We start from the raw sequence: 18,968 nt of genomic DNA on the forward strand, positions 1-18,968 counted from the left end.
TTTTGTGACGATTTTAATGCCTTTTAAAGCAGTCACAAATCATAAATGTCAATGATTCTGGAGTCTTCTCCAGTGTTAAAGGTACTGCATTATTAAAAACATTAAATACTCTGTGTAAACTGAAAATGTGCAGTAGTTTATACAACCAAGCTGGATTTCAGCAATTTTACCTTTTTAAAGTGTGTACATTTTTTCTTGTATAATTTCATCACCACACAAATTTTGACAGTTCAAGAAGAGGGGAAAATGTCAGTCCTGAAAATATACTTAGATTGAGTTTTATGCTTTCATCAGCAATCTGTGGAGGTGAGATCCACAAAAACGAAGGCCAGATACAATCTCCTAATTATCCTGATGACTACAGACCAATGAAGGAATGTGTGTGGAAAATAACAGTGTCAGAGAACTACAATGTCGGATTAACCTTTCAGGCATTTGAGGTAAAGCCATTTAACTGATTCAGCAAACCATCTAGTGGATAACTGACAGTGCCATTTAAGGGAATCCTCATTAAACCAATGAAGAAACAAAGAAATCTCCCCCCCCCACAACAAAAAAAAGAAAAGAAAAAAAAGTCTACTGCTGAAGTTTCCTTTCCTTGGGACCTTTCCTGTTGCAGAAATTTTCAAGACGATTAAAGGGGTTTTATGTTATCTGTGCTATTTGAATTGGAATGTGTTAAATACTGACAATAGTTTCTTTTGACAAATGCATAATCCTGTTTTGCAAGACTGCTTTAGGATTCTATTAAATAATAGAGCTGTTATTTCTTTTCTCAATCTAATTGCTACTAAAAAGGAATGCCTTTCTGGAAAGAAACCACTATTTTCTGTTTTTATTATGCAGAAACAAGTACTGTATTTTTTAAAAAGCCAAATTCTTAAAATGGTCTTAAAGCCCATATTTTTCAAATTTAACATATCTGTAGTGGATATCTATAAACATTTTTATTGAATGGTACAGGCCAGCAAGCTTGTCCCTAACACAGGCAATTGATATTTCATACAACCCATTATATATACTATATGTGCTGTTTTGAAGTTCACAGCTAAGTTTAGTAATACTCATTCTGTCTACAATTTTTGTTTAAATATTTCACTAGAGTATGAATTTAGGAACCATGGCTCAGATTAACAAAGATACTTAGGTGCCTAAGCCTTGCATTTAGGTGACTACATTCCAGTTTTGGTTCCACTGCAATCTACATTTCCCACGGGCTATTTTAGGTGGCTCCCAGCCCATTGTGCTGGCCTTTGTGGACTGGATTCTTCGGTCTCTATCTCCCTCCATTTATTTTATAGGGAGCTTAGGTGCCTAACTCAGGTTTTGTGGATCTCAGTGGTATTCCTTTGATTTCCTATGTGCCTAAAAGTGACTCTTAGCATTGCAGTGCCCAAGTCCCTTGTGCATCTGTCTCTTTCATCTCTGTTGTTCCTGGTCTTGCAACTGTTAAGTGATGTATGACCCTTGAAAATCAATGGGAGTTCTGGCATGGAATTATCAAAAGATCAGGCCTCAGTGGCAACATTTACCATCAGTAATGACCATATATTATAAACATTAGAAAAGACTTTCATAGGTGTTACCTGCAGTCTCGTATCTTTTTGTCAGTCCTAAATTAATGTCCCATACCACATAAGGCATGAGCTCTTCCGCTGCCCAAGGATCATTTTGAATGCTAGTTAGGCTTTCACTGTCCTGGCTCAGAGTTGAAAATTGTTTTAAATGGACAGTATTTTTAGTAATTCTGTAGTTCTTAATAATCCCTTTCTATATCAAAATACAGAGAGTCTGTTATAATGGATCAGGATTGATTAGGACAGCTCTATGAAATCTGACGTTAAACAAGATTACTTTGTTTAATGGACAAGGAATGCCTTTCCTGCAATAGCTATACTAACAAAAATATAGAGCAGTGGTTCTGATTTTTATTACTACCTATGAGGAATCAGTTTGTCTTCTCTGAAATAGCAAAAAATTAGATTATCTCTTTGCTGCATATAAATGAAACAAGCAATGTCCAACTTTAAGCTTATATTGGCAGCAAAGTTTACTAAGCCACTGATAACTTGGTGTCACTCCTTCTTTTGCTTTACCTCCTCTTGTGCTGAAAACTCAAGAGATAGCAAGTGTTTGGAAAAGATTTCAAAGAAATAGATAAAATAAAAAAAAAGAAATGTAATCAATATTGGATATACTTATGGCTGAGCTGTAATCCACTCCCCCCAAATGTATTAATTCATGAGCGTTAAGGGTTTATTGTAGTCAACATATGTATCCATAAAAGAAAATTTTGGAATGTTCTGTTGTTAATGACAAAAGGTATCAAATATCCTTAAATAGTTAACAATACGATAGCAAAACGATCTCAAATATGAGTTCAAATGTGTCACTTTATTTCTATATACTTGGTGCATTGCCCAGCAAAACAGAAAAGTGATTTAAAAATCAGAAGTCCTTGTGTCCAAAAATAGTAAAGGGCAGACAGAAGTTACTACAGTGTGTTTTTGAGAAAATTATTTGATTGTCCTTTGAAAGGTGCTTTTATGTTTCAGAAATTCTGATTGCACACAATGCAATGAAATAATTTTATAAATAACCTCAAGTGTATAATTAAACGCCCAGAAAAGCCAAGAACTTCAGACTTTATCACTGAGTCATCTTGTTTTGCCTGCTGTGGGCATTGCAGCTTCTGCAGAGTGTAGGATTACCTGCTCTTCTTTAGCTCACTGATAGAGGAATTGGACTATGTGATGTTTAGGCAGAGCAGCATAAATATTAGCATCCTTAACTCCACTTAATCAGTCTCTCTCGCAATCTCTCTGTGTCTCTCCAGCTGGAGGTATTCTACTTTATATAAATAATTATTCATTGGGACAGAAGAGAGAGAGAGAGAGACTTTATAGCCCAGTGGTAGGGCATTCACCTTGCAATGTGGGAGTCCCAAGTTGCTAGTCCAAATCATGCAGAGCAAAGATTTGGACCTGAATTTTCGACATCCAAGGTGAGAGCCCTACCACTAGGCTATTGACTATTCTGGGACTGAAAAATAAATTCTGAGAAACTGTCTGAGACAGTAAAATTTTTGAAAATAAGAATCTAGACTGCTCTGCCAGTCGTGTTACCTCCAGATGGGGAAGGAAAGTTGGAGTTCTGTGCATCCCCAAATGTGAGAAAGGTGAATTGGACTTGAGCTGTGGCTCATAAAGATGAGGCCTGCTTGTCTCACCAGACTATTAGATCTGGTAAGAACCCTCCTCTAACTCATCTTGTGAGACACTATTTGGGCATGAGAGGAAGAGATAATATAGAATAGGTTGGTTTGGGAGGATGGGTCAGTGTCCTGCCAAGTTCCCACCTGTCGTAACCTCTTTTGGACCATATCCAACCACTTTCTCTGGGTCCCCATGGCCACTTCAAGCAATCTCACCTGAACCGGGAGACCCCATTCTGGCCACTGCTGCTGCCTCCGTCGAGAGGGTTTCTCTGGCTTTCCTTCATCCTCGTTCTGTCATGCTGCCCTGACTTTCTTCGGGAGCCTTCAGCTGCTGATGCTACCAACACAGCTACATTTTTTTGCTGTAAAAATTAAAATATGTTTTATTTATTTACTAACAATTTACATGTTTTTCACCCACATGTCATCTGAAAGAATGACATTTGAACCCTCCAATAAACAAGGTTTATGGGCCCAGTGAGAGTCATTCCATTACTTTAAATAGGTGTTGGATCAAACTCTATACTGGGAAGCATAGCAGACTTTTGTAGTTTAGCATAGCAGGTCTTTGCATAGCAGCGCTGCCAGATAACACAACACCATAATGTCCTAAAATATGAAACTCAGATAAGGAAAACACAGTTCACATCAGTTCTTTTTATTTTTTGCCAAAGGGTTTTAAAGTTACTTATTGCTTGTCCAAAAACACTGTATTTATCTTCTGGTTTATATTTCAGGTTAATCTCTGAAGATTATTAGTATTGGAACCACTTGCAGTGGTATTGAACTAAAAATAAATTAGTCAAATGATCACCTTACTTGAATGTTTGGTGTAAATCAATAACACTTTATAAGTTGGTTGATTTTTATAATCTTAGATGTTTAGCAATTTACCACTGCCCAAAATAGATTTTTATCTTTCTTCCTCTGCCAAAAATGAAAGGTGATGCTCTGAAAGGAAATTCTTGTGTTTTACTTCAATGAGAGTTGGGCACATGTAATTTAGAGCTGAATTTGGCCCATAAAAATATTTTCCAAACTCCCCTATAGAGTGGAATAATGTTCCTCTATCATAGAAAAAAAATTGAATTTCTGAATGACCTTATGGTCCTGTAAAAATGAACTGTGGACAAAAAATAATACAGTTAGACCCTTTATTGATTTTAATGGGCTTTGAAACAGGCCAGTAGCCCCTACGTCTGAATGCAATAGCTTTTTACTCTATTGCTGTTAATACAATAATGCTAGCAGAATTGCAGATTATAATTGTTAACATTAAAAAATTCTGAATTTAATAACTTGAACAAAAAATTGGAATGTGAAGTACATTTAAAATTTACCCTCTAAACCTCTGAAAAACTGGTGCGCAGATAGACACGTGCATGACCACAACATTAGTTGTGCACTTGAAACTCCTACTGAAGTCAGTACAGCAATAATTGTGCCCCAGGTTGTTATGATATTTCTTACTCACCATCCTAACTCTGGTTCTGATGCTACTCATGATCAAAATGTTTAGATGGATCTCGTAATTAATTAAGGCCCTGAGCTTGGAAACACAAAAGCCCCTGTAGCATTACTCATGTGAGTAATCCCACTCATTTTTATGGGATTGCTTGCACTGGGAAAATTACATGTATGTTTAAGTGTATGCCGTATTGGAGCCTTAGATAAGAAAATGGACAAGATTTGTACAAGAGGGACAATTTTTTTCTTAAAAAAAAATGAAATAAACAAAACTGAGCATAAAAGAATCAGAAATCCTAATGTACTAAGCAAAAGCTTCTTAATTCTGCTCATAATACACAGCAGGTATAGTATTTCAGCAACCAATGAATGAACAGCAAAACTGTCATAGAATATATTAATAGGTTTAATTCCATATTACAAAAAATTCCATTTGGGGATGAGATTTAGTTTGCTTGTATTTTTTTAAAAGGGTGGTTCTGTTAATAGATTTGATTTCAGCCTTCTCCTTATCTAAGAAATTTCCTTTTAAAACAGAAATCCTGCCATTTATTTGTATAACCAGTTTTCTCTGAGATATAATTTTATTCTCCTGGATTTAGTTAATTTATTTATAGGCAGGATTCCATGTATTCCATAATTCTAAAACCATGGGGTAATCTAAGGTAAAGCAGCCGTAAGAATTCTGGTTGCATTAGGGGGAAGACTGTCTCTCTCTCTCTGTGGGAGTCTATCTGAGATCTAGTAACTGCAGTTCTTGAGATATAAGATTGTAAGGCTCATCTCCAGGTCCTGCTGCTGCTTTACCTTCTGCTGCAACTCCCACTCTGACTGGTGCTCCACACACTACTAGGTAGGGAGTGTGAAGCATTCTAACCTAAGACCTACACAAAATAGTCTCTATGCTCTGAGGTCTTCTGGCAGGATGTGTGGATGAGATGCTCTACCCACGTATTTCTAGTCCAGCTAGGGTTCTCCCATTATATGGCAAAGGTTCAGTCAGCTGCCTGGAATAGTCAAGAGACGTCACCTGAAATCAGGAGTCTCCCAAGTGAAACAGGAAACTTAACAGCTTCAGAGATGTAATGATGACATTTTACTATTAATTATTTCACTGCTCACCCTTTTAGCAGCAAATGTGGGTAATTCCAGTCTGCCTCCCACACCGTCTAGGTGCCTAAAACTCTATTCACTGCCAGTACGTCTAGCTTCCCACATCAAATTCTAGAATGTAGTTATGCAGGGTGAATGCAGTAATGCAGAATTTTGCACCACAGTGAAAATGAAGAGACAGCATAAAATAAATTGAATTTAACATCAAATTAAAGAACACAAAAATAATACTTTCCTGATTATAGTTCATTTTTATATTCAGTTCAATAAAATTTAAACTTCATTTGTCAAAAACTGCCACTGCATCGCTAGTCCTCTGCACTAAATTGTGCAGAAACCAGGTCTTTCATAGAGTTTAGATCAAGCTTACGGTGGAGTACATGGGGCCTTGCTTTGTAGCTATTTAGACAGAATTTTTTTTTGCAATTAAGCTATTGTATCTTTTCAACATCTCAACAGATTTTGCTTCTGTTCATGAAAGTGAGTGTAGTAACACGCAGACCTATAAAGAACCTTTCTTTTTTCTCCCATCAGTTGTTATACTCTTTTTGACAATAGATATGGACTTCCAAAGGAAAGAACATTTTCTATTCCATTTAACACAAAGGAATTTTATTTAGCTATGTGTTAGTCCATGGTTAAACAGAGCACTGTTGTATATTTACAGATCGAAAGACATGACAACTGTGCCTATGACTACTTAGAAGTCCGAGATGGAACCAGTGAAAATAGTCGTTTGATTGGCCATTTCTGTGGCTATGATAAGCCAGAAGATATTAGATCTACCTCTAATACCCTGTGGATGAAGTTTGTTTCTGATGGAACAGTTAACAAAGCAGGGTTTGCTGCTAACTTTTTTAAAGGTATGTATTATATGGGGATTGACTCTCATATAGTATTGAAATATAGAAGAATTACGTTTGTCTGCTCTGTTACAAAGAACGTTAAGGATGTAATATTGGTAGAATAAAAAATTAATATTATTTTAGTTTCTGTTCTGATTAGAGTCGAGGTGCCTGATTTTCCACTACCTTTCACTACCTCTTTCTTATTCAGTCATCAGTACCTAGGCAAACTGGGTGTAAAATGTTAACCAATCAAAATGGCAGTGTTTTTACACTCACTTTGCACACATGTAAATGACTACAAATGCACAGGGTGTGGATGTAGAAGCTGTGTGGACCTGGATTCCCCTCTGGAACCCATGGTACAGGTAACCTACTACCCCTTGTTCCCTTGCCCAGCCACAAAGGGCTAGTGATGATCTGCCCTTACCATCAGTTTTCACTCTGTACAGATATGGGGGAGGAGAAGATAATTGTCAGTGTTTATTTCAAATGAGAATATTCTTCATATTTGCCACTGTGCAAGGAAATGCTAAATACTACATCTCAGGCGTATTTGAGCATGGATATTATGAGCATGTTTCACGGCTAGCAAAGATAATGCCGTATTCTGTTTTTTCTGATGCATCTTGTTTCCTTTAATATCAGTAGAATGAAAACTGGGATTTGAGGATTCTGTTAATCTGGTTTTGAGTATGAATTCAGGATAATGTACAAATTCATTCTGTTGGAGATAAAAGTGCCCTTCAAGTGACCCTGCTGAGGATTTCCAATCATTCTCTCAGTACTTTACACAACCTTTAGATTGCTGCTGCCTAAATCATTGTATGCTGGCCACAAAGTGCTTATAAATTAGATCTGTAGCTGTCAGTTGCTATTGTAGTGAAAAAGAAGAACATAAAGTTTTATTGACCCGGTTTCAGGTCTTCAAAATTTTAAAAATGCTCCAGTCAGTAGAGATGATGTGCTATACAGACAAGTTCAATGGCATGCACACCACTTGCTGCAGATAATATCAATCTGTTCAACAATTAGAGATGAGGAAGATAAAGACTTTTAATTAATGCCTTTTCCATTCTTTTATGTCTTCACAGAGGAAGATGAATGTGCCAAACCTGACAAGGGGGGCTGTGAACAGCGGTGCGTGAATACCTTGGGCAGTTATCAGTGTGCTTGTGATCCTGGCTATGAACTTGGGCCTGACAAAAAGAGTTGTGAAGGTACAGTATGCTACTAATTTAAAGAAGTCCTAAAACTTATAAGGTATGTCATTTTATAAAGCCATGTTTTGTGTACTAAAGCTTATGCATTAGTGAGTATAGGTATTGGCATATAGCTTGAAAAATATCCTCCACTGTACAATGTCTGTCTATAATAGTCTGTATTCATTTTAGTATTAATTACTAATTTATCGCATTCAAGTTTTATTGTTAGTCAACTGGAAAATTATATACAGTAGAACCTTGTTAATTCACACTTCACTGATCCATACACTACATAATTTGCCTTCAGAAAAGAGCATTTTCTGTGTGTGTATTAGGAAGGATTTAACAGCATAGCAACACAGTGAGATCTCATATTTCAAAGACTTCATTATTCTTATAAAATTATCTGACATAAATTTACTACATACATAAATATACATTGCTACAATGTATTGTAATTAAAACTAAGCTTCACTTGTCAAATGAATGAAATACCAGTTTGTGATATGTTATCCTTGTTTTTATAACTACATTTGTTGACTTGCTCTCTCATTTGCCAAAATTTAATGATTTGCAATGGGTTTCTACTGTTATTTTAAAGTGTCCTTTTACTTATCGTTTCATTTAAAAAAGTCATGTTTGAAGTATAATCGGATATCAAAGCTTTTTATTAAAAGCAAAGAAACTAGATTTAATAATCGTCTGAAGAAATCAAAAAGGCCCTTACATGGAAGATATTGCAAAACTAGGATTGGATTAAGATATCTCGTTGCCCATAACACTGAATATATGCACACTAAATGAAGCTCAGTACTACGGTCATTCAAATAGCGATAATCATATGCTAATTCACAAATACCAGTAAATTCAGACATGAGACATTTTAGACCATCCTTATTTAATCTATTTTGCCTAAGTATTGTTAGTGGTCTGAGAACATTGCCCAGTGACGTGGTTCTGTTTAGATATAGTTAGTAGGTATTATCTCTGAATTCTACAATATTGTGGGATTAAACCAGAATTATGACAGTAACCTTCATTATGTATTTTGTATTTAGTTTCCTTGAGCTTTATTTTAAAGATAGTATTAGAAATGCATGAGACATTCTCAGTATGCATAGCTCATTGACATGCATACTGAGAACATGCATAGCTCATTGTCTGGTTCCAGGATCCTGCATGGAGATGCAGGGCTTGTCTGCCGACTCATACTGGAAGCCAGAATAAGTGTATCCCAATCCAATTGTAAAAAAATGGGGTTTTTTTTGTCTGGGTGCCTATCTCAATCAGTAAAGACTAGGGAAGAGAGGAGGGTCTTGCAGAAAACCCCCTAAAACAGACAGTTCAGGAGAAACTACCTCCCAGTGCTCCCGTACAGAGCCAGGAGCAGCTCCGATGAGAGCTGCTGTCCTTTCCATGATGTACCTGCTCAACAACTTCCCCTCTGACTGTATTTCAGAGAAGGTAGGAGACTAACTCTGGCTACTCCATTGCCTCCTTCCCGACACAGCCAAGCAGGGTAATCCAGGAGAGGGGAAAGAAAGGAGAACTTGAGGATGAACAGCCACTTACAGCTCCCTCATTCTTGTTAGAGCAGCTTAGGGATCTGTATCACTTGTGCCAACTGGCCATGGTCCCCAAGGCTCTATAAACCAGATGGAAATAACCAGAGTGCAGTATGTTCCAGCCAACATCCAGCTTTCAACTCACCTTCTGCACCACTAGGAGCTGATATGCTGGTTCTATACCCTCATGCTGGGTTGTGGGGCGGAGGTACATATAGGTGGTTTCTGGTCCCTTAGCAATGCCTGAGTTTCACAAATTGAGTGAAGCAAGGTAAAGAATCTGCCTCCAAAATATTGCTCATGCCCTTTGAGTTGACTTTTTTGAAATAGGAGTTTGGTCCTCAGGCTGAAAATTGAGTTACTCCTTGCTATTTGTGGTGTATGTTTGGTCATATAGTAAAGTTCTGCTGCCTGGTTGGGTGATTGAATTTTTTTAACGGGAGAATAATGAATGACTAATGAGATTAGCAGAAATTCTTCTGAAAAAAGGTGAAGCAATGAAACTGTCTGTATTCAGTATGTTGCCAAGACTGAGAGAGTGTAGAACAGAATTTGGATAATTTATTCCCAGATATGTTCTGAATTTTTCACCATATTATTTGAACAACTGCATTTTTAACAAAAGTAACCTTTGTACATGAGTAATACCTGGGCACCATAGAATCATAGATTAGGGTTGGAAGAGACCTCAGGAGGTCATCTAGTCCAACCCCATGCTCACAGCAGAACCAACCCCAACTAAATCATCCCAGCCAGGGCTTTGTCAAGCCAGGCCTTAAAAACCTCTAAGGATGCAGATTCCACCACTTCCCTAGCATTCCAGTGCTTTACCACCCTCCTAGCTAAATAGTTTTTCCTAATATCCAACTTAGACTTCCCCCACTGCAACTTGAGACCATTGCTCCTTGTTCTGTCATCTGCCACCACTGAGAACAGCCTAGCTCCATCCTCTTTGGAACCCCCCTTCAGGTAATTGAAGGCTGCTATCAAATCCCCCCTCACTCTTCTTTTCTTCAGACTAAATAAGCCCAGTTTCCTCAGCCTCTCCTCATAAATCCCCCTAATCGTTGTTGCCCCATCCCCCAAATCGTTGTTGCCCTCTGCTGGACTCTCTCCAATTTGTCCACATTCTTTCTATAGCAAGGGGCCCAAAACTCGATGCAATACTCCAGATGTGGCCATACTGTTGCTGAATAGAGGGGAATAATCACTTCCCTCCATCTGTTGGCAATACTCCTACTTTAACACATCCCAGTATGCCGTTAGCCTTCTTGGCAACAAGGGTACACTGTTGACTCATATTTAGCTTCTCATCCACTGTAATTCCCAGGTCCTTTTCTGCAGAAAAGACTTAGCCAGTTGGTCCCCAGCCTGTAGCAGTGCTTGGGATTCTTCCATCCAAAGTGCAGGACTCTGCACTTGTCCTTGTTGAACCTCATCAGATTTCTTTTGGCCCAATCCTCCAATTTGTCTAGGTCACTCTGGACCCTATCCCTACCCTCCAGTGTATCTACCTCTCCCCCCAGCTTAGTGTCATCTGCGAACATCCTGAGGGTGCAATCCATCCCATCATTTAGATCATTAATTTCCTTGGGGGAAGAGACCCTTTGGTAAGGAGAAGGCACATTTATATAACCTATGCTGAAAGGACAGCTGAAATCTTTCACCCTTTCAGATTCTGCATCAGGGACAAAGTGTGTTCAGGAGAAGGGGTGAGGGAAGCAGAGAGTGATGCATCCCATGGAGTCTGGGAAATACAGATGAAGAGACAGGAGCTGGGAGGATTGTGGGGGTACACTGAAATCTAATGAGGTTCAATAAGGATAAGTGCAGGGTCCTGCACTTAGGACGGAAGAACCCAATGCACAGCTACAGACTAGGGACCGAATGGCTAGGCAGCAGTTCTGCAGAAAAGGACCTAGGGGTGACAGTGGACGAGAAGCTGGATATGAGTCAGCAGTGTGCCCTTGTTGCCAAGAAGGCCAATGGCATTTTGGGATGTATAAGTAGGGGCATAGCGAGCAGATCGAGGGACGTGATCGTTCCCCTTTATTCGACATTGGTGAGGCCTCATCTGGAGAACTGTGTCCAGTTTTGGGCCCCACACTACAAGAAGAATGTGGATAAATTGGAGAGAGTCCAGCGAAGGGCAACAAAAATGATTAGGGGTCTAGAACACATGACTTATGAGGAGAGGCTGAGGGAACTGGGATTGTTTAGTCTGCAGAAGAGAAGAATGAGGGGGGATTTGATAGCTGCTTTCAACTACCTGAGAGGTGGTTCCAGAAAGGATGGTTCTAGACTATTCTCAGTGGTAGAAGAGGACAGGACAAGGAGTAATGGTCTCAAGTGGCAGTGGGGAGGTTTAGGTTGGATATTAGGAAAAACTTTTTCACTAGGGGGGTGGTGAAACACTGGAATGCGTTACCTAGGGAGGTGGTAGAATCTCCTTCCTTAGAAGTTTTTAAGGTCAGGCTTGACAAAGCCCTGGCTGGGATGATTTAATTGGGGATTGGTCCTGCTTTGAGCAGGGGGTTGGACTAGATGACCTCCTGAGGTCCCTTCCAACCCTGATATTCTATGATTCTATGATTCTATGGTATATGGAACTGGGTGAGAGAAAAAAGGGTGAATGTGATAAAGTGTTGTGTAGTGTTTCAGTGCACTCAAATGTCTTAAATTAGATTGTAAGATGTTGAAGTCAAGGACTATTCTTTCTTTGTGTTCGTATCATAGTACAATGGAGCCCTGATCGTGATTGGTATCTCTGGGTGCTACTGTAATACAAATAATGTCTGAGAGGGCTGAATCTCTTACTTAATATGTTTCTGTTAATAACAAAATGTGGTTTCAGGGGAGTCTGCAAATCAGTGAGGCTCTTCCTTTTCATTTTACATTACAGCGGCTTGTGGGGGACTTCTGACAAAGCTAAATGGGACTATAACCACACCAGGATGGCCCAAAGAATATCCTCCAAACAAAAACTGTGTGTGGCAGGTGGTTGCTCCCACTCAATACAGAATTTCAATGAAGTTTGAGTTTTTTGAATTAGAAGGGAATGAAGTAAGTAACATGAACTGAAAATTATACAAACTAGTCAACCGTTGCAGGATTGTTCAAAAATAGCAATTGTCTCATACAACACCACTGCTTCAAATACTGGCAATTTCCATGGAACTTCTTGTTTTCATTGACTTTGAGTTTGGGACTGTTTCTAGAGTCTTTCAAAACATACATAGCATGGCTTGCTCTCTTTTAAAGATATGAATATCATAATGTATATGTATTAAAAGAAATGCCTTTGCTGAACTTCAGCTGGGTTTTTTGTAAACAAACTAAAACGAAACAAATGGATGAGCCATTAATTGGAGAGAATTCAAGACAAGACAAAAATCTGGAGGAACTGAATTATGTGTAGAGAATAAAAGTATTGAGTATATATAACTTGGTTAAATGAGGAGTAATGGAGCATTATAGCCATCTATAACCATTTCAAGGTGAGAATCCTAAGAAAGGAAAGTAACTTTTGGAGTGGAACAGGAAGTATAATAAGGAGCAATGGAATGAAATAAGTAAAGAAAAAGCATGTAGTCTGAATATCAAAATAAACTTCCTATTTGGATTGTGGAATGAACTCTATGATTTTTTGTTTTTATTTTTTAAGTTCCTTGGCTTCAGATAGTTAATTATACAGCATGTCAGTCTTAGATAGTCTAGTCTACAGACATAGAATCATTGAAATGTAGGACTGGAAGGGACCTCAATAGGTCATCTAGTCTGCACTGAGGTAGGACTAGCTATTGGCTAGATCATCTCTAAATGGTCTTGATAATACCCATAGAACATGGCATTTGTCTAATCTGTTCTTAAAACCCTCTGATGATGGAGATTCCACAGTCTCTCTATGTAATTTGTTCAAGTGCTTAACTACCCTGACAGGAAGTGTTTCCTAATGTCCAACCTAAGCCTCCCTTGCTGCAATTTAAGCCCATTATTTCTCATCTGGTCCTCTGTGGATAAGGAGAAAAAATTATCTTCCTCCATTTTATAACAACCTTCTACTTACTTGAAGACTTTTGTCATGTCCCCCCCACATTAATAACTAAAACCTCACAAATCTCTATGAAATAAAGCAATGTCATTATTAGAAGAAAAATAAATGAAGGAAACTTTTTTTCCTCAAAAACTTCTTTGTTTTCTAGCCAGCTCTAATTTTTGTCTCCATTTTTCAGATGAGGAAACTGAGTCAGTTGTCCAAGGTCACACAGGATATATGACTGGCAGATTGTGGGGAAAAATTGTCGATCTCCTAACTCTCAGCCCTGTGTTTTGATCATAGGACCATTCTCCTCTCTTGTGTTGCTAAAAATAGATGTTAGATAGATAGTACTAACAGAAGTTGTGAATTTCAATACTTTTGTTATCCAGAAGAAACTCTTATAGTATATCAGGCCACTAATACATTTTATGTAGTGTCTAAAAATACAGACATAAAATGGGAACTAAAAGTCCACATGTTAGAAATGATTTAAATACTTATTTATTTTGAGACTTAGTTAACCATGAAATTGTTTTTGCTGAATAAATAATTTTAAATTAGCTGGATATATTTGTATACATCTTTGCTAATCAATACAATTTTAATATACTTGTACTTCTATTAATGTTTTATATACTGCCATATAATGGAAATTATATCACTAAGCCTACATTCAAATAATATTACATGTCTAATTTAAACCCACAAAAGCATTAAAATTCACCTTAAGTCATGCTGATAGGCTTAGCATGTGAAAATCCCAGGTATCAAGATGAGAATTTAACACAGGTGAGTTAAAGTAGACGTCCAGTTGTAACTCAGTATTTCCTTGTGCCTGTTACATTAAGCAAGACTCTTAATATTATTTAAGTGGAGTTATTATGTATTAGCTGCATTCCACAGCGATAACATGTGAAAGTGATTCCAGTAGTTATAAGCACTTTAAACCTTTCCCTCCATTATGGCAAAACATTGGAAATCATTTTTATAGTCCATAAAAAGATAGCAACAAAAGCCAAAATAATATTTTTGTGTAGTTTAAAAAAATAAAGATTGTGATTTATAAAACTCATGCTTTCATTTCATGCACAATCTAAGCCTTGTATGAATCCCCCGGCCACTGTTTTCTCTTAAACTATTAATTGCATACAACTGGAAAATTTTTGATTAAATGATTGATAGTTGAGCCTAAGAAGCTTAGAAGTTTTGGGGGTGGAAGGTTTTATATAAACATGGGATTATGCATTGAAAGTATTATCCTGGGTTGTAGGCCTTGCATAAGGGGTGATTTTTTAAAATCTCCTAATGAAAATGACACAAATTAGTCCTCTAATTTATATCAGTGCCACTGTTGAGAAGGAAGTGACACTATTAACAATGCAGATTTATACTTTCATAAGAAAATAATGTGGTCTTAAATTTAGAATGGGAAAGACTTGGCTTGCAGAATTTCTGTATTCAAGGTAATATATTTTAGGTTATAGGGTGTTAAAACCAAACCCACAAACATACATAACCCATAAATGTTTATGATTCAGAGATGGCGTTATTCTTCAAAGTGAACATTGTCTCATGTCTTCAGAGTTTTTCGTTTTTAATTTAAATGGCTGAGCTATTAAACACTTTAAAATGTAGAAAATGTAGATACTACATATTCATGCATGAACTTTGTCTTAAAACATATAATTTAAGAACTTAAATATGTTGTAGTGTTTAAAATTATATTAAAACAAAATCAACAAACATTTATAAAGGAGTATCAGAAAAGATGCAAAAATATTAAATATTGAAAAGACAATAAAATATTAACTTTGTAACATAAATCAACAGAAGATACTACATTTTAAGTGTAGAGGCATTTATATGGAATTTCGATCTATTTTTGGCTAATACAAAAATCTTTCGCTTTCCTAGGTTTGCAAATATGATTACGTGGAGCTTCGTAGTGGCCTTTCTTCTGACTCTAAACTGCATGGTAAATTTTGTGGTACAGAAGTGCCTGAAGTTATCACATCACAATACAACAATATGAGAATTGAGTTCAGATCTGACAACACAGTCTCAAAGAAAGGCTTCAAGGCTCACTTCTTTTCAGGTATTAAAAATCACTCCTGTACTATGGATACTTCTGAGTATAGAATATCTAGATGCAGTGAATCTTTTTCACAGGTTGTGTTCTTCATGCACAGGTGATGAATGTGAAAGGCCTATCTCCTTTTGATTACAGTTTTAATTTTCGGTTCAATTTAATAAGTTAATAAAATATAACAATAGTTATCTTGAATTGAAATATATGTATATTGTGGGAAATCTGTGAAATAGGAGGGGGTTTTTCCCTAACAATCCAGACCCATATTCTACAGATATACACAGGCTGGTAGGTAAAAGAGAAGAGAAACCTCATAGTGTGCCCAAAATTTACCGTTACAGACGTCTGTTACTCCAGTTTCTTTCTTTGTTTGTTTACAATCCCTGTCATAATGTGATGTAAATAATATGTTACAAAATATAAGTACATTTGTGTTTTGCTTTCGCTACCTCTTTTTCTTATTAAATTGCATTATTTATGACTTGTCTCTTGCTAGGTATTTGTTAAATACTGTAGAATCTTTCTTGCCTGATTTTGAATGTTTTAAAGGTTTGTGGAAGAACAGGCCCTGATTCTGCATACATCTAGGAACATGCTTATCTTTAAGTACATGGGTAGCTTCCATGTGGCAAATCAGAATTGGAATAAATTGTCATAGTTCCATTGAATTCTATGGAGCTATGACATTTTACACCAACTGAGGATGTGCATAGTTGACTTTAATGGGACTGTTCATATGAGTAAAGCATGTACGCGAATGTTTTGAGGATCACAGCCCTAGTAATCACCCACTTAGGACTCTGTTATAACCATGTTTCCATGTGGCAGGAAACATTCTGTTAATAGTACTAGAATTCTTCTTGTGCACTCTTGTATAATTAAAAATATCAGTTACTATATCTAGGAGTTGAATTTTACCCTCTCATTTTCTGATAAGAATTTAAAGTTCTTGAGAGCTAGAAATATACTTAAGTTTAGTATGTAACAAATGTTTTACTAGCTTACTTTATTATTGTGCTTTTGGCTAAACGTTATATTGTAAAAGCCTAAGTAAATGCAGTTTCTGCTCTGGATAGTTTCAGTAACTGACGCATGCATGATACATTTTGTAGCAAAGTTAAACAGCATGGTCCAGCATATTATGTAAGTGATGTTGCTTAGATCTTTTACAAAGTGGGAAAAATATCTGTCAGAAGCTGTAATGTACGTAGACAAGAAGTTTAAAGTTTAGCAGCCTCAAAAGGAAGTCTGATGTTTTCTTTTATGGCTTCTCAGATGGTTTATTCTAGCAGTGAGGAAAGAGCAAAGTAAATTATATTTCCCATATATCAGACAAAGATATTAACACGTGTTTTACCTCCTGAAACCTTTAAACATATTGTATTTGCTGATAATCACATTTCTGCAGGCAGAGACATTGAGATCAGTTTCTGGTTTATGTAAATGACATTTTTAAGGTCACAGAAGGGGTTACTTTTCCTTGTAAAATGCCATTTTAGATTATTGTCATAAAGCTTTAAAGGTTAACTATGTATTTGTACCTAAATATCTATGCACATGAAACGTATGGGTCCCATCCTGCGAACCCTTGAGTGAATGGTCCTTATTTACATGCTGAAGGGTTACCCATTAAAGGCAGTGTGTATTATCCTGTAAATAAGGGCTAGTGGCTAGCATGATCTAGTCCTACATTTTCAGATCACAGTATACATATTAGTACACAGTATACATATTTCTGAGTTAAGCCCTATTATTTTGATACCTTTATAGGGGTGCTATATAGCAAAAATAGCCCTGGTATTCACTGTAATCTGCTTATTAGCTGTAGCCCAAAAGTTATGGATGATGAACATATTGAATATAGAGTCGGTTTAACAAGCAATCTCTTTTTCTGCATTTTAAGTGTTGATGAATTGTTTAAAGAATGTTAACCCTATTAGTAGTCATAGTTTGTACTAAAAAGAACTCAGAACAACTGTGTGTGGTGGGGAGAGACCAGGGTTGTTGTTCATGGGGTTCAAAGGATGGGCTTGTCAACCTCTGTGACAATTTATTTATTTATTATTTTTCTTTGGTCTCTGTTTTGAAAACTAACTTAGTTCACAAACCATTTTTTCCTGGTAATTTAAACTCACAATTCTTTTAAAGGGCTAAATTTATCTCTGGATTAAATTCACTAAAGTCAGGGAATTTATACTAGGGATGAACCTGAACCAAAATGTTTTTCTAGTTAAAGGGAAACCTGTTTTGCATAGTGGGGATAGAAAACTCTCTCTCTCTCTCTCTCTCTCTCTCTCTCTCTCTCTCTCTCTGACCCTTCAAAAGAACTGGATGGCCCACATGGGTATTCCATATTCTCTGTATAGCATGCATTTATTTTTCATTGGAATTCTTTTCCATTCTGCTCCCTGCTCATTTTTCACAGTCTGTCTGTATTTACTTTTCACCCTGTTTGCCATTCTGTTCAATTTTCCCCATCCTTTTTCATTTAGTTGTTTTCTTCGATGTGACTTGCTTTTGTTCCTTTTATCACAGAACACCCACCTCCTAATCTTTTAGTCTAAGTCAAACTTTTGAATCCAAGATGCTCAAATGAGTTTGAAAGTAGATAAAAGAAGCTTGGTTTTTTCTTTATCAGCGCACTAGCAGTTAGTCACCCTCTTCTTTCATTACTGCTTAAAAAAGGAGTAAGATTTAGAAATTCATCATTATAGACAACATGTGCTCTTGATCCAGGCATTGAGGGCAGTATATGTATTGAAATCTTCAGCACATATATTTTGACTTCTGAAAGTTGACATTAGATAATCATTTAGCCTGACCCTGTGTTCTTCATTAATTCCTCATTTAATTATGCCTTATGAAAAATACAAGACTATATTTAGCAAAGTTTACAATTAAACAATGTATAGATTAGAGAATTTAGGCATGTATTTATTATTATTTTTCAGTTTAAAAGTTGTATTGGAAAGCCTTTAAGCATTGCACTAATATCATAATAGAATCAATATAACCTCTTAAAAACTTCACCATTCTAATTATACAGCAGATAGTAGATTAACAAAACGGGGGCGAGAGCCAAGACATTTAAAAAAGAAATAGGGTACCATCCTATATAACATTCTTACAGATATCCAAGGGATTATTTTGGGACTCCTTTGTGAGGGAATTCCACAACCAAGATACAGTACCGAAAGTAAAATCCCTGCAAGCTACGTGGAAACTTTTTAAAGACACCATATAGACGCTCTACTTAAATGTATACCCCAATTTAAAAAACATAGTAAGAGAACCAAAAAACAGCCACTGTGGTTCAACAACAAAGTAAAAGAAGCAGTGAGAGGCAAAAAGGCATCCTTTAAAAAGTGGAAGATAAATCCTAATGAGGAAAATGGAAAAGAGCATAAACTCTGGCAAATGAAGTGTAA

At 36.8% G+C, this 18,968-nt stretch overlaps 1 protein-coding gene across 1 annotated transcript in view; it reads left to right on the forward strand.

The window, feature by feature from the left end:
- The window catches only part of TLL1 (tolloid like 1), a 196,048-nt gene that overhangs the window by 146,621 nt on the left and 30,459 nt on the right, over positions 1-18,968 (forward strand). The window contains exons 12-16 of the mRNA XM_074951107.1: positions 295-440; positions 6,465-6,660; positions 7,737-7,862; positions 12,315-12,475; positions 15,366-15,546. Coding sequence (XP_074807208.1) covers positions 295-440; positions 6,465-6,660; positions 7,737-7,862; positions 12,315-12,475; positions 15,366-15,546 — 810 coding nt within the window. The remainder of the gene's footprint in view (positions 1-294; positions 441-6,464; positions 6,661-7,736; positions 7,863-12,314; positions 12,476-15,365; positions 15,547-18,968) is intronic.

Source organism: Natator depressus, chromosome 4, assembly GCF_965152275.1.
Source record: "Natator depressus isolate rNatDep1 chromosome 4, rNatDep2.hap1, whole genome shotgun sequence".
Lineage (NCBI taxonomy): Eukaryota > Metazoa > Chordata > Testudines > Cheloniidae > Natator > Natator depressus.